Source organism: Podarcis liolepis (genome assembly GCF_965112155.1).
Source record: "Podarcis liolepis genome assembly, chromosome: 3".
NCBI classification, from domain to species: Eukaryota; Metazoa; Chordata; class Lepidosauria; order Squamata; family Lacertidae; genus Podarcis; species Podarcis liolepis.
Genome location: NC_139557.1, coordinates 81,315,468 through 81,332,328, shown reverse-complemented (window position 1 = coordinate 81,332,328; position 16,861 = coordinate 81,315,468). Strand labels below are relative to the sequence as shown.

Sequence of the window (16,861 nt, the reverse complement as noted above, 5' to 3'; positions counted from 1 at the left end):
TTGTGTGTGGCTGAAGAGGCATGAAGTATAGAGAAAACAGAGGAGGCCGTAGAGAGTTTTAGAGATGGTTGGAGAGAGGTGCCAGAGAGAGTTGCGGAGGAGGTAGGAGAGTCACCGGAGGTTGGAGGGATTTGCTCAGGTTTTACAAGGTGTTCTGGCTTTACGCAATGTTATTTATACGCACGGTAGCCAGGCACTTAACCCCATGTAAGATGAGATCTACCGGTACTATACTAGATCCGTGTTCTTCCTTGGTTGAGGATGATGAGAGTTGTAGTCCGACAACATGTGGGGATCCAAGGCTGAAGAACCCTGTATTAAGCTGTACTATACTAGCCTAGGGAAATGTCCGTTCATATGACTAACTTGAAGCTTCTGGATTTGTGTAAAAAGAGAACTTACTATATATAGTTTGAGGAAACCCTTGTGTTTTAGTTGTGCCTATTCATTTGGATTCCTTTCAGGGAAGCGTAGACCACTCACTGCCAGAGGTGGACGACAGGATTCCCCCTCACTGTAGCAGTGCCTCTAAGTGCACAATGGTAACCATTCATTTTTATGGTAGAAAGTAGCCTATCAAAACTTCTTCCTACCCCTAGAATTCCTAGATTTTGAGAATAAAGCCTATTCCTATTTACATAGTTCTATCTGGGTCCCACGCCTTGCAATTCAACATAATGGAAAGCAGCTTTCATATTATAGATGAGCCTCTTATGAAACATTGACAGTCTTATCCATAAGATTTTCCACCAGCATAGATCTCACCTACTAGCTTGTATTTGAAAAATGCTTTTGAGATCAAACAGCTTGATGAAATAGGTTTTGAAAGCAAAACATCTATCAGTCATACCCTGCTTGAATCAAGCAATACTATTACTTTTCAGTAAAATAAAACCAGAAAGTTATGGATAATACAGCATGAGATGTGGCAATGCACTTATTTAAGTAACAAATCAAAGGTAATTAAATAAATTAAATTTATGTTGAAAAATACTGATTTCTTCGTAAAATACTCCCCTGTCATTCGGGGGGGGGGGAGGGAATTCAGCAAAATGCTATATTCCATTACCTCTGAAATTAATAAACACTGTTAGCACTCTACATTAAGAGACATTATCAACAGTTATGGGCTGTCAAAAAAAGTAAGATACAGTGGTGCCCCGCAAGACGAATGCCTCGCAAGACGGAAAACCCGCTAGACAAAAGGGTTTTCCGTTTTTGAGCTGCTTCGCAAGACGATTTTCCCTATGGACTTGCTTTGCAAGACGAAAACGTCTTGCGAGTGTTCCAATTTTTTTTCGCTCCCCCCCTTTTTCTAAGCCGCTAAGCCGCTAAATGCAGCATATAAAAAATTACATAACCGCAAACATAACAAAATAATAAGCAAAACATCAGAAAGTACCTTGAGCATAGGGACGCAGGTGGCGCTGTGGGTTAAACCACAGAGCCTAGGACTTGCCGATCAGAAGGTCGGCTGTTCGAATCCCCAGGATGGGGTGAGCTCCTGTTACTCGGTCCCTGCTCCTGCCAATCTAGCAGTTCAAAAGCACGTCAAAGTGCAAGTAGGGAAGGTAAACGGTGTTTCCGTGCGCTGCTCTGGTTCACCAGAAGCAGTTTAGTCATGCTGGCTACATGACCCGGAAGCTGTACGCCGGCTCCCTCGGCCATCTCCCTCGAGATGAGTGCAGAAACCCCAGAGTCGGCCACGACTGGACCTAATGGTCCCTTTCCCTTTCCCTTACCTTGAGCATGGTTTTAACTTTGAAAAGGCGGCATACAAATAAAATGATTTATTGACTGATTGCGCTTTTCCACTACCTCCCATGAGAAAGCTTGGCCACACACATGGAAGATTTTGCTTTATCCCTCTAACCTAACTCATGATCTCTGAAACAAAAAAAAGAGAACAACCAGACCCAACGCTACATCTCTATTCTTATATTTTAATGTTCTTGTTGAAAGAAAAACTACATGGAACTGGAATGAGGCACAGTAGATGTATATCTCTGGGTTTTAGCCAATCAAATTTGTGAGAGCCACTTTATTTTGAAAGAGGCTTTCATTAATTTACACACATTAAAAATGCACTTAAGACCACCACTGCAAGCCAGACTTCTGCGTTGAATTACAATTTAAAACTCTGTCCAATTTTTTTAGCAGCTTAATATAGTTATATCTTACAGACCCCACACTACGCAGTTACTAGTATTTCTTAATAACAATGTGTTGCAATTACTGTATTATATAAAACATTTAAAACAAGGGATGGGGAACTTTTGGCTTTCCAGGTGCTGTTGGACTCCAACTCCCATCAGCCTCAGGCAGAATGGTCAACGGGCAGGGATGATATGAGCCGCAGTCCAGCAAAGCCTGGGTGGCCTCATGCTCTCTCTTCTGGTTTACACTGACCCTATTCAGATTGTTGTCACATTCTTTTCAAGCAGAATAAAATATTCCTGTGCCTTTCATTTGCCCTTAAAATAACTGGTGCTGAATGTCCATCACCAGCTAAATACCACTTCTACAGGCATCTGGCTGGTCACTGAGAGAAACAGGACGCAGGAGTAGAGAGACCTTTGGTCTAATATCAGAAGAGCTTTTCTTATATTCTTAAAAGGCGTAATATTTAACACTGAGGTCACCGAGATATGGGCTCTTGAGCCTACATAAGAATTAGTTCAAATAATGTCTGGACAATTCAAGGGACTGTTAAAGATGCAACATAAAGTCATCCATTTTTCTCTCCCCATAACAGGTACACCCAAAATCTTAATCTTAAGGGACTAAAGCGGAAAGGAAAAGTCAGGAGGGTCAGGGAGACACAAAGATTATAACTTCCCAGTAGCTCACTACTGTTTCCCCTTAAATTAATTCCTGGTCAAATGATTCCTCCTTCCCTTTCTCCAACACAAGTGAAGGTTGTCCAACACAGTCACATTTTACTTCAAATAAGGACATTTTCACCAGTCACCTCATTATTTTGAAGTAAACTGTGATGTAAAATGTCCTTATTTGAATTAAAACGTGACTGTTTTGGACAACCTTCACCATTACTTACTTAAATGTATTTTGAATTTGATAGCAGTATAATCACTGTTTCCAATCAGTTCAAGGACACCATTTTGAATTAAATATAGATTTGCCTTCCCTCTGCTTGGTTGTAGGAATGATCATGATCAACTGTTTAAACAATAAGGGCAGGGGTCTCTAATGTGGTACCCACAGACCCCAAAGCACCACAGACACTTTCTTGGCACCCCTGTGCCACCTGCCACTCCCATCTTTTTAAATCTATGTTTTTGTTTGTTTGGGTGGGTTTTGGATCTGGGTTTTTATGTTGTGGTGTTGTGTTTTTCCTGTTTTGGAGTATGTGAGCATTTCTCTGAGCATCATCAGTTTTCCTTGCTATAAAGTGGGTGTTGTGCTAGTGCCCATGTTTTCTAAGTTTATCAAACATAGCACTGGGTCTTCAAAATCTGGAGACCACTAGTTTAGTGTATTTAGGAACATTACCTCTTTTCCTTCTTAAACGTGCCACAGACTAAATTACCGGGGGGAGGGGGAGATTATGAGTCTGTAATGCATTGATGTTGTTAGCTTTTAGTGCTATCATTTAAATAAACCCTTTCTCTCACTCTTCTATTTTCAATCAAGTGAAATGAAAAATGACATGAAATTAAATACGCTGTGCTCAAAAGAGTAATTCATTGCTCGAAAGCAGTAAATTGTATGGAGGTGTGAAAGATACCAACAGGCAGAATTTGCATAGCTTTTTATAATTTGAAACTCTTCCCTCATTACCTTTCAGTCTTTTAGTAAAAAGCTAATTAATTTCAATTATGGGGGATACTACCCATTGATTTGATGCCTGCTGGATAATTAAGCAAAATTTTGACATTTAGTTTTGTTTCCGAAGGAACAGCTGTTTGGTTTATAAATTGAAATAAAGCTATTTGTAATGGGAGAGAAGGTCTTACAAGTAAATGTCTAATTAAAAGAGAGGAGCACCATTATGTAGACACAAATGAAGCTCTGCCTTCATACTAGCAATCACAGATGTAATCAGGGGCAACATCGATACTGTGTGGACATCATCTTCCCAGCTTTCAAACATCTTGGGGCCCAAATATCTGGAAAACTGCCTCCTTCCCTGCAGGCCCTCCTTGGGCCCTCTTGGTAGTTCCACTGCCGTCAAAGGTTTGGGGGTGGCAACCCAGGAAAACCCCTCAGCTGTGGAATTGTTGAAGGTCACCTCTTAACCCTAGCCTTTGTCACAATAAATATACATGTTTAGGACCCATCCCAGTCCTGTGATTGTAAATTGTTTTATCAGCTTTTAATTTTGTATTTTAGTATTGCTCTAATCTACCCTAGGACCATTTGCTGAAGTGTGGGTGAGAAATCAAATAAACAATAATAAATACTCCACTGAGAACTTATCACAGGAAAACAAGAAATTCCAGAACCGCACACCAGTACATATAGGCCCTTGAAGGAATGACCGCTCCACGCTTAAAACGGGGGGCGCCCTTTGCGTGGACGCGCACAGCCCCTAGATCTGGAGCGGCTCCAACAGCATAGGCTTGGTTTGCCTTCCCTCAGGTGGGATACCTGGAGGTCTCCGCCTACCTCAGTCAGTTGTCCAATCCCACCTGGGGGAGGCGTTGCCAAGGAGAGCAGGCCAGGTAGGGGAGGGATTACCTGCTCACACAATAGAGGGAGGATCTTACCTGGGAATCCTCACTTGGCTCCAGAGCTAAAAGTATCCCAAAAGTGCATACCTGGAGGAATGGATTCGTGAGGCTCCTCATGATCTATGGCCTTAGCTTGCCCCAAAAGTTTCTATGGAACTTCTGGAAATTTCTCCTGGGGTTTTGTTTTTGTTTCTCAGCTGGGACACGACAAGTCTGTGCCAATGTGCCTTCTCTCCACTAAGGCCAGTCTCAAACACTCTGGCACATTGGGTGAAATATTGTTTCCACACAATATTTATGCTTGCCCAACAACCAAGACTGCAAGCACTGAAGGAAACTTGATGATCCTGCTAACCTTCCACTTCTGTACATTTATCCAGGGAAATTAATATTTGGAGGCTGTATTTTTTGCTGGATATTCTCGTATGTTCCACTTCATCTGGTGTAGAAATTATCGAGAATGTGTGGAGAAAAGGGGGACAATGAAAGCATAAGCAACTGAGCATATCAGGAGGAGCCAAGCAAAATTAAAGAACTCTTCTTATTTATCTTTTTTTAAAAAACACCCTTAGATCAAAATGAAAGCTTCATCCTATCTGCAAGGTATTGATCAGTCTGAGACTTATCTTGCTGGCTGCTTTTATCAGTTCAGAGCTTCTGGAACCTGAACAGCACCACATGCGAAACTCTTTAGAGGAAACTGCAGCTTTTTTTCTTTCCCTATCCTCTCACCTTGACTCTACCATTTTACCGTTTGGCACTTTTGCTGATTTCAATCAGTGCTTTTCTGAAAGACACTTTGAAAATAGCAACGTATCTAAACTCCTGCTCGCTAAGAAAAATTGCTCCGCAGACTCTCTCAGAAACAGTGCCCTTGGCAGCTAATCATTTTACTTTTAATAGCAAATGTAATAGGCTTCCTGGAAGTTTAATAGGAAGCATTAGGGGCCATTTATAGATGGCACAGAACAGATCTGAAGAGATAGCAGCCTATCTCTTAAGTTATTGTGGTCGGTCTCCCTATTTCTCACTTGTCTGTTTATATTTTCTGTAATAGAACGCAAACACTAAGCAGATTTATTCAAATGTTACCTGTAAAATGAATAATAATAAATTATCAGGCTGGGGGCTGTAAGGAATCAAAGAATTGAAAACCAGTGCTAATGCACCAGATGAACATAATAATAATGACTGGATGCGCTCATACGTCCAGCTACCTTAGCTGATGAAGAAGGAAATTATATTGTTTTGGCATTATTTATTTGTAGGAAGTTAGAGAGGCAGGGTATAACTCTTGTTGTTGTTGTTGTTGTTGTTGTTGTTGAATAGGACGTCAGACCATTTGCTCATCAAACTCAGGGGAGTCTATACCAACTGACAGTATGTTTTCAGCCTTTCAGACAGGAGGCTCTTCCAGGTCTACATGGAGATACCAGACTGAAATGTGTTGATCCAACATTCTGCTCCTTATTCAGAACCACTAAAGATGTATAAAAGCAAATGGCATTGGAACTTTCTGATAACATAAGTTGACCACAAGATCAGCCTTTTGCTAGGTTTCATGCCTTTGCCATGACACGGAGATCTAGCTCTGATTATGCTTAATTTTATTCAATAATGAGAGGAGTCATGCCAGTAAATCTAGCCAAGATCACATGAAAACCGATACCATATGTGCTCCCTTGCACAAACAGACCTTTTACTGGAAAAGTAAACCCTACCAGGCACTGATACCTGTTCCTCGGTCTTATGACCAGGGTATTGAACTATTGTGTTAACTCTGGACTGAACTTTTGTAAAGCCAGATTCTGTGTTTTCTTTTCTATTTTTTCCTTAGTGAGGGTTTGAACATGGACCCCCTCAACCACGTAGACAAATAGATGTTTAAGTGTCTTGCCTAATTTAATAAAGCCATGAAGGCCAGGTTCTTGTCTCAGTAGCAATGTGTGCTACAAAGGGGATCTTTACAATAAATGGACTCGAGTGATTGTAATGAGATGTTCACTGGACACAGCATGCCTAGCTCTGTCATGGCCCCGGACCTGATATTCTAAGGAAAAGCAGAATTAGATAAGCATGTACTAAACAGTGTTTTTCCCCCAAGCCAAACTGAAATGCCAGCTGAAACTACAGTATAGGCAAACTGTATTGCATTTCACTCTGCCAATACCCAGATATTTTAAGTGTGCGAAGGGGGGGGGGTCAGCGAGAGCCCAAGCTATTTTAAGTCATGTTGTGAAGCTGGAACCCAGCCAAGTTATTTCAAAAGTGTAAGTGCAGACTCAAAGATTGCCCTATGGAACTAGTATGCCTGGCCATTTGGAGAACATTATTTTTAATTAGTCTCTAATTATACTGGGTGCAGTAATCTTTTGCATGATAAATTTAGCAGCAGTGGCAACAACATAAATACATCAGCGAGAAAGAGAGACAAGAGAATGAAAGAAAGTCCACATGGGGGGGGGGGTCCTGAATAAGGGAGAAGGCCAGTGGCGGCATGGTTAGTTGGATGCACCAAAATGTGATGTAGGGAAAAGTACTTATACACTGCCAAAACAGATCCTAAAGCATCATGATGTGCCCCCTAAGGATGCTGTAAATTTTACATTGTAAAACAACTTCTGACATTAATTAGTGTTAGTTTTGGTGATGTCCAATATTTTCATCAATGATCTGAATGTTGCAGTTGATGAAATAATGAGAGGAGTGGCAAATAATCTAGAGCAGTCTTCTTCAACCTTGGATTGCCTGATGTTGTTGAACCACAACCCCATCATTTCTGTCCTTTGGCTAGACTTTCTGGGGCTGATAGGAGTTGAAGCCCAACAACATCTGGGGATCTAAGGTTGAAGAACACTTCTCTGGATGATAGGCTAAATATTTAAATGACATCAATACAGTCCTAGAAAACTGAGCAGAAAGAAAGAACATTAAACATGTGGAAATGGAAACTGTTATACATTGGGAAGAACTATTTGTCTAGATTCACATTTTGATTTTTTTTAGTGAAAAAGCAGACTGAAAATCCCCAACCTTGTCCAATTCTAGGCACTGATTTAGCAAGGACATACCTCTCATTAGAGATGGGGGAAGATTATTTTAACGAAGAACTACCTAATTCACATTTCTCAAACCAATATGTGAATCACAACAAAGGGTTTCTTCAAAATTCACACTTACTGAATTTTGTGGTGCAGTTCTCCAGACAGACCATGTTTATAAAAATGCATCTATTCGAGGAAAGTGTACATAAAATAAATATATTGGTGAAAATAACTTTTTAAAAAATGCAGTATTGTCATCATATTGTGTTAAATAGCTCACAGAAATATGTACATTAGTCAAAACTGCATACAAAAATGTGTTTACCGGGGGGGGGGGAATCAAACTAAAATGCTGATTAATTTTAATGAGATTTTTTTCGGGGGGGGGGTCACAAATTGCCGCAGAAATGTGAGGAACCAGATTTACAATTGGAAAAATGAGAAACTGAGAGTACTGGAATTGACAGTTTGGTCCATCCCTACCCCTCACAAAAGCTACAATGATGACAGTTTAGCATGAGGATCATATGAGGACAGGATAAAGGAACTAGGAGTGTTTAACTAGGAGTGTCCTGGAGAAGAGCTGTACAACCTGTGACCCACCAAGAAGAAAGTGCCACATAAATAATGGCCTACCATGGGCTTCAGAAACTTCTGCTTCCTAACTATGACTTGAAAAATATGTTTGGGGTAAGGAGCTTTCCCTCACCATCACGCCAACCCTGTGGAGAATGCCTCACACTAGAAATTGCTGCATGCCACTTAAGCACAAACACAGTTGCACCTCTTCCCCCTCAAGTCTGGCACAGGACATTCTAGCTGGCAAAAAAAATGGGAGGGCCCCTCTTCCTTCTGTACAGGCAAAGAACATGTGTGCTGCTCTTGGTTTCAAGATTAAATTATGAGATTCTCTTCCCCTGCCAAGCCACTAAGAGTCCTACACCTTGGCCATAGCTCAGTGGTAGAGTATCTCCTTTCTATGCCTGAAACCCTGCAGTACCACTGCCAGTCAGTGTTGACAGTGCTTAAGCTAGATGAACCAATGGCTTGGCTTCCTATGTTCCTAGACTATGGCCGTTGAAAACTCTGGGGTCCTTGATTCGGGTATTTTTTATTCACCTTGTGACTCAAAACATGAAAAGAGTCATATTTTCCCTACTTCAGATTTGCACAGAATAATCACCTCCAACCATCTAGCACTGAATACTGGTCCTGAGGGAATCCTGTAGCAGACTGCATTATGGCTGCTTCTGGGTGTATGAAGTTATTCCCAAGCGAAGAAGAGCAAATGCAAGTTGACTGCAATCAGGGCCATGCTTGAAAGAAAGGTTTAGTATAAAAGTGTACAGAGACACCCAAAACCTTCTTCCCTTTGAACAGGTTAGTGTCAATATGTGTTGTGTCAATACAGTGGTGCCCCACAAGACGAATGCCTCGCAAGATGGAAAACCCGCTAGACGAAAGAGTTTTCCGTTTTGGAGGTGCTTCGCAAAACGAATTTCCTATGTGCTTGCTTCGCGAGACGAAAATGTCTTGCGGGTTCCTGCTGGTTTTTTTTCCTCCCCCCCTTTTCTAAGCCGCTAAGCCGCTTATCAGCTGATCCGATCAGCAGATAAGCCGCTAAAAGCCGCTAATAGCGCTAATCCGCTAATCCGTCAATGGGCTTGCTTCGCAAGACGAAAAAACCGCTAGACGAAGAGAATCACAGAACGGATTCTTTTCGTCTTGCGAGGCACCACTGTAATCTCAGTTATATGACACAATAACCTGGATCTAGCCACGTCTTTTGCTAGGAGAAAGAGGAAACCCTTTTACTTTATGCTGCTGTACCACAGCCATACAGCAAACATAAAACAGAAACCTGTCTCAGTGTTTGAAGGTGCCTGCTTATCTAGCAGAACCGAGACATTCTCTGTCTGCAAAAGTGTCATATGTCAGTTGAAGAGGAAACTATTAAAAATTAGCTACATCAGATAAACAACAATAATTTTATCATTTACAATAAATCTGAGTGTTACATCTGGCTGCTTTTGATCCATCCAAGCATATTGCAGATTCTGTACTAAAAAGATAAGGAACAGTATAGATTCAAGCTTGTCACTTGCATGCATTATTCAGCCATCCATTCAATAACAAGGCTGCACAGTTTTAGCACTCCTAACATGCCAGTGTCAAGCAAAGAGCAAAGCCAAGAACATTTTAATCATATCTGTAAAAAGGTATATACTGAGAGATGTTGGCGGAGCTAAAAGGAGGAACCAAACCCTTTGATTCACTGACTGAGTAAACAAAATCATATCCACTTACATGGGTCTCCAGTCCATCATCTGCACTTTTACATTATAACCTGAATAAAAAAATGTGCAATCCTTTTCTTCAGTCCAGTTAAAATGAAGGCTTGCTCATATGTCGCTCGCAGATCCGCAGTCATGTTGCTAGGAAGTGCAACAGTATGACAAGTAAAGGAAGAAAAAAACATTAAAATCCACAGGGGGTGGAGTATTCTAAGGAGGAACCCAGGAATCCTGAGTGCTAGGGAATTCTAGTCCTCCTAGGCTGCCTCAAGTCTCAAGGCTTTTAACCAACTGTTACTTCTTATTTCATACAGCACCTTATCCATCACCAAATTTCCGCATCTATTGCAGATCCCGTTAACATGTTGCAACCTGATCTCTCTGCAGTTGAAGAAAAACAGCACCAGTCTCTCTCTTCTCTGTGATCGGAGAAGTGTGTGTGACTGAGAGAGAAAGAATGCATGTGCATGCCTGTGTATAAGAGTGTACAGAGGGGGGGGGGATTAAGATTGGCTGTGTGTGTGTGTGTGTGTGTGTGTGTACATGCGCACAAGAGAGAGGCAAAAAGGAAGAAACACCTTGCTAGATCTCCCATTACTATACAAGAGCCTAGGAGTTCTCTTGCAAAGCAATTGCTTGGGGGGGGGGAGCAAATCATCCAACTGCATAGTCAGATGAGACTGCCTTATACAGAGTCAGGTTATTTGTCCATCCAGATCAGCATCGTCTGCACTGATGGGCAGCTGTGCTTTAGAGTTTCAGACAAGGTCTTCCCCAACCCCACCTGGAGACATCTGGGAATGAATCTTGAGTGCTGGATGAAAACATTTGGCCAGTGATTTTCACAGGATTTGGAAGGAATGCCCAAGGATTAGATTAATCTTTTGAAATTGGGTAAATTCTATGACTTTGGAGATGGAGCTGATCTGCAAATACAAGGTGGTCAAGGTTCCCCTACTTTCTTTCTTTGCTCTTGCACCTCTTGGAATGATGCAATATCAGGATGGAGAAGATGCTGCTCCCAGTTGCACAGCACTTTCTCCCCAAGATTGCCCCTGGGAAGCAGGCTATGTAAACTCCAGCAAGAGCAAGGGGAAAGGCAGTGCTTGCACTGCTGCAAGTCGGGTGCTCATCTGTGATGGGAGACCACCAAGGGAAACCTGCCCAGACTTCAGCAAAATCTGGAGTTGGCCGGATTAGAGAGAGGCATAAACATTCCTGATCTTCCTGGCTTTGGGGGACTGAGCCTCTTTGTTTTGGTTGCCGCTGGTGTTTTCATTTATTATTTTAATGCCTTGTTTGTTTATTTGTTTTAAATTGACATCTATTTTGTTAAGAAAACCATCCCGGAAACTGCTGCTGAAAGGTGGTCCTAAAATCTGACAAGTAAATAAATAAGCATGCTGTTGGAAGCCAGAAGTGTAGAATCTAAGGGGCCTAGCAGTGCTAATAGGTAGACTTGATACTGGATAAAAGAGTCTGGGGTTTTCACTAACTCTCCAGAGTAATTTTCTTTGTAGGTCACAAGGTGGGAAGGGGGGAAGTTGTGCTGAGCAAGTAGAAGCTAAGGAGTTCTGGGTCTGTCAGTGCTTGGATGGGAGGCCACCTGGTAACCATCTGTATTGCACCCTGAGTTGCATGATGGAAGAAAGATGGGACGTCAATGAACTAAACAAAGCATTAACTATATGGTAGCTAAACATAAAGAGACTAGGTAGTTTGACAAAGGGACGCGGGTGGCGCTGTGGGTTAAACCACAGAGCCTAGGACTTGCCGATCAGAAGGTCAGCGGTTCAAATCCCCGCGACCGGGTGAGCTCCCGTTGCTCGGTCCCTGCTCCTGCCAACCTAGCAGTTCGAAAGCACGTCAAAGTGCAAGTAGATAAATAGGTACCACTCCGGCGGGAAGGTAGACGGCATTTCCGTGTGCTGCTCTGGTTCGCCAGAAGCAGCTTAGTCATGCTGGCCACATGACCCAGAAAAACTGTCTGCGGACAAACACCGGCTCCCTCGGCCAGTAAAGTGAGATGAGTGCCGCAACCCCAGAGTCATTTGCGACTGGACTTAACTGTCAGGAGTCCTTTACTTTTAGATAAGCATAACTGAAAGGTATGAAGAGAGAAACACATGAGAGAGCCTGGCATCTCTTGGTCACCAACACGCTGTGGAATGGGAGCATGGTAAGATGGGGAAAAGGAAGATGTAGCAGCAGTGGGCAGACCTGCTTGACAATGTAAACTCATTTGAGATGCAATTAGTAGGCTTCATAAGACTTTCCTACGTGGCTGCTCTCCCACTTGCCACCCACCACCACCATCCTCACATCCCAGTTGCACTTTAACCATTTATGACACAGCAACTCGGGATAATTTGGGGGGAAATAGAGCTCATTTGCAGTGCTTGAGTTATAGCAGAAAGGTAGTGGTTCCTCCCCCCCCCCCCGAACTCTGGGAGAAAAACAAGACAAGATACCCCTGTAAGACAGGATGGTTTCTGCAAGTGCAGTATGCGAATCAGTCTGTGGTTAACACTCTATTCCTTGGACACAGCCTGAGCTGCTTCTAAAGGAATCTACCAGATGAAATAGTGAAAATGTGCACATTCTTTACAGGGTGATTGTCTGTGGTCAGAGGGGATGACACTTAGGCAGACTTTTAAAATAGAACATTACAGGGTATAGCTTTACAGTTTTAACAGAGCTGGATACTCATTCAGCTGTTGCTCAAGAAATATGAGATATTACTGTACAATAGAAGCTTAGTGTGCTTTTTTGTTGTTCTGCTGTCAATCTAACATGTTTTTCCAAAAAGGAAATTGAAAAAGCAACACTCACAAAAGAATTGGAACATGTAATCACTCTCTGTGTGCACATTATTTATTTCGAGTATATTTTTTTATTTAAAAAATAGTTTGCCTGAGAAAATGTAAAATAAAAAAAGAGAAAACTGCAACTCATTTGTTCCTCATCCTTCTTGGGGTCCACACTATCCCTTCACCAAGGAGATCAGCCGTGGCAGAGACTAGAGACGCTCCACCTAGTACACACTTATTTTTGGACTAGACAGAGTCTCACCCTAACAGAGAGGCATGTTGCATTTCACGTACCAATTTTAAAAGGACTTCCAAAAATATTTAGTCGCAATGTAGCTAACTCTCCTCAGGACAGTATCAGCTACAAGAATATTTAGTTCAGAGGAGTCTGCTGCCTCTCAAATAATAGCAAGTTGCAAGGCTCGAGACAATGATGCAATGCCTAAGGATAAACCCAGTACTTCACCAGGCCCAAATTTAACTGCCAGTTCAACAGATCTTTTCTGTATTGTAAGAAATACTCAAGGGGCAGACTGCATCAAAAATTAGTCTAGGAGGACAAGTCAACAAGTGTGCAAACAAATTGATTTTATATTGCAAAGGCCATTAAGTCTATAAATATACCATTCTATGATTCTATGTTGAGATTTCTGTATAGCAGGGGGTTGAACTCAATGACCCTCGGAGGGCCCTTCCAACCCTACAATTCTGTGATTCAATTTTATAAAATTTAAATAAATTATGTACACTTTTTGAGTGTCTTCTCAAAATTGCTTCAGATCTTTGGAATTAAACTATTGCATCTCCAATTGCTAGTACTTAAGTTTTGCATTGATGAAAACATTATTTATTTCAATAATATGCAGATTAGGAGGAAGGGATGATAGAAGGGAAACTGTTCTCCGGATGTCCCCAAAGAAGAAGCTGTGGGAAAGTTGGATGGGAAGGAAAATGTCAGTTAGGGTCTGCTAAATAGTGGTCCGTAGAAGAAAAGACCTGCTTTGCTGACTTCCACATAAAGCAACTAAATTAATTGGGAGCGGGGGGAGGGAACATGATACAACACAACATGCATAGTCAGAGTCCTGGCTTATCATGGCTCAAGACAGAGGCAGCAAAGGAAAGCTGTATGAGGGAGAACTCAGGTAGGAACACAGAATCATGTCAAAACTTAATTCACTATTGAACACAAAGATGCACACTGGGACTGTCATGACTTTCTTGCACCAGATGATTTATATGCTGAGGCTGCTGATATATATCACATTCATCCCCATGACAGTCCACTGTCACAGAACATTTTCAGTTCAAACTCCACTGTAAATGGAACACTGCTTGTGGAAAAAGCTGCTTTAGTTAGACATCCTTTATTGTAATCATTTTTTATTTTATTTTTTGCACTCTGGAAATCTTTCATGAAAAAATAAGAGTTGACATCTAAAAAGTGGTGAGATACATTGATTCCTCTTAATAAGCCTTTCACTAAATATTTTCTGAATCAGAATCCAAGGAGAATGACAGAACATAGTCAATGAATGTGTGCTGTTAATCATCAGCGCTTCTCCAGCGGTACTGGCTAAGTTGTAATCTAAACTGCTTCATGAAGTTATCACAGAATACTATGGGACAGGAACAGGGGAAGTCCTCTATTAATTTTGACCTTTCTGGTTAGCTAGCCCCCTGCAGTCCCTGATGCTAAGTCCCATGCTGTTCTGAAGGGTCCCTTTAAAAAGTTGAACTAGAATTTCAACATCACTGCTCACAAAATATATTTTCTGCACTGCTGCTACTGCTTTTATGGCTTTTCCAAAGCAAGCCTTTTTCTGTAAGCAAAGCCAGCCACCTTCCTCCTATGGCCAATAAAAATGCACTCTGCAACCTTCACTTGAGCACTGTGTCAAGTGAGAAAGCCTTCACATTGCATTAAAATACTTATATTTTTCCCCTCTTGGTTTTATAAAGCAGATATTTTTAGAATCAGACTGAGCAGGGTATTGTGATATTAGAGAAAGCAAAGCCGAGCTCTAGCTGCAACAAGCACTTTACATCTCATTTTATTTTTACATCTGGTCCTTCTTTTTCCGCTCCCAATGCCTGCCCCACATTTACTTACTTACTTACTTAATTTATTTTGTTGAATTTGTATACCATCCTTTATCCAAACACCACAGGGCAGTGCACAACATAAAAATACAAAATGAGAACACAAAATACATAATAAAAACAACAAGAAGAAAAACAAACCAATAACGCCCAAACCAGTAACCCTCCTCTCACAAACACATTCAAAGGGACATGGTCAGCCAAAGACCTGATTAAAGAGAAATGTTTTGCTTGGCACCTAAAGATATGTAATGAAGGCAGCAGGCAAGCCTTCCTGGGGAGAGCATTCCAGAAATAGGGAGCCACCACAGAAAATACCTTTTCTTGTGTTGCCACCTTCCAGACCTCTCCTGGAGCAGGAAATGAAGAAGCACCTCAGATGATTATCACAAGGTCTGAGCTGCTTCATATGCAGAGAGGTGGTCCTTAAAGTATAGTGGTCATGGGGCATTTAAGGCTTTATAGGTCAAAACCAGCACTTTGAATTGGGCCTGGAAACTAACTGGCAGCCAGAGCAGTCAGGCCAAGACTGGTGTTATATGCTCAAACATGTAATATGCCCTGGTGAGCAACCTGGTTGCCAAATTGTGCAGTAACTGAATCTTCTGAACTATGTTCAGAGACAGCCCTACATATAATGCATTGCAGAAATCTAACCTAGAGGTTACCAGAGCATAGACAACAGTAGTTAGGCTGTCCCTACCCAGACAGGGGCACAGCTGGGCCACCAGCCAAAGCTGATGGAAGGTCAAGGGTTCTGGATCAGTTGCTTTCCCTTGAGGCTCACGTGGCCAAAGCTGTGCCACTGAGGCCAAATGAGCCTCAAGTGACAGCAACTGATCCAGAAGCACTCTCCAGTTGTGCACCTGCATTTCAGAGGGAGTGTAACCTCTCAGCCATCTGGTCTAGGGAACCGCCCACTAACAGGGCCTCAGTCTTATCTGGATTGAGCTTGAGTTTGTGGGCTCTCATCCAGTCTGAGGCAAGAAAACAGTCCAGCACATCCATTGCCGCACCTGCAGATATAAAACAGAGGTAGAGCTCTGTGTCAACAGCATATTGCTGACCATGTACTCCAAAATTCCACTCAGCAGTTTTGTGTATCTGTTAGAAAGCACAGGGGATAAACTGAACCCTGAGGAACCCCACATTGAAGGCTCCATGGGTCAAAGAACAATCCCCAAGCATCACCCTCTGAAAATGACCATCTAAGTTGGACCGGAACCATCACAAAGCGGTGTCACCCACCCCTAACTTCAGAGTTGTTACACATGATCATATTTAGTCACCCTTTTACTGTTTCTATAGAGAACAAGTAAAAGCTAACAAAGAAAATTTAGTATGCCCTCATATAAAACTTACCTTTTACTTCCCGCTTTCTGTAGTCTATCACTTGACATTTCAAAGAATGCCAAGGCAGATTTGAAAGGAAAGAGAAGAACATTCCACTTTTCTTTTAAGCTATAATCTAATGTCAATTGTTTTAGTATTTGCCTGGCATGACTCATGAACTTCAGTAAACATGTGTAAACTCCAGTCTCATGACTTACAACAAATATCAGTCTCACTGAGTTCAATCGGTCTCACTGGCAAATAAGTGTGCATAAAACTGTGTTGCAAACCAGTATAAGTGGGGACAAAACTGCAGCCCATGTGCTGCACTATGTAACTAGTCACAATCAATGTATTTAACTGTTTAATATTTGGCAGCAAACATAAATACACACACATATATACCCTGGCATGCAGAATTTATTTTTAGAAAATATGTCATTCTTCCAAGTCACAGTTATTCATTCATTCATTCTACACCCTTGCTTACAAAAAAGCAACACAATCTCACTAGACAATTTAAGTTTTCTAATCAATTCACAGATAAAAGCAGTACCCCCAACTGTGTATAGTAAACAATGCAC

At 41.7% G+C, this 16,861-nt stretch overlaps 1 protein-coding gene across 6 annotated transcripts in view; it reads right to left on the bottom strand.

Annotated features, from left to right (window-relative positions):
* The window catches only part of KIF26B (kinesin family member 26B), a 296,108-nt gene that overhangs the window by 112,371 nt on the left and 166,876 nt on the right, over positions 1 to 16,861 (bottom strand). Inside the window, exon 1 of one of the 6 annotated variants that reach the window (XM_083496729.1) lies at positions 10,046 to 10,424. The exons of the other annotated variants lie outside the window; for them this stretch is intronic. Coding sequence (XP_083352855.1) covers positions 10,046 to 10,065 — 20 coding nt within the window. The 5' untranslated portion in view covers positions 10,066 to 10,424. Of the gene's footprint in view, positions 1 to 10,045; positions 10,425 to 16,861 lie in introns of those variants that run through there. 6 annotated transcript variants of the gene reach the window in all.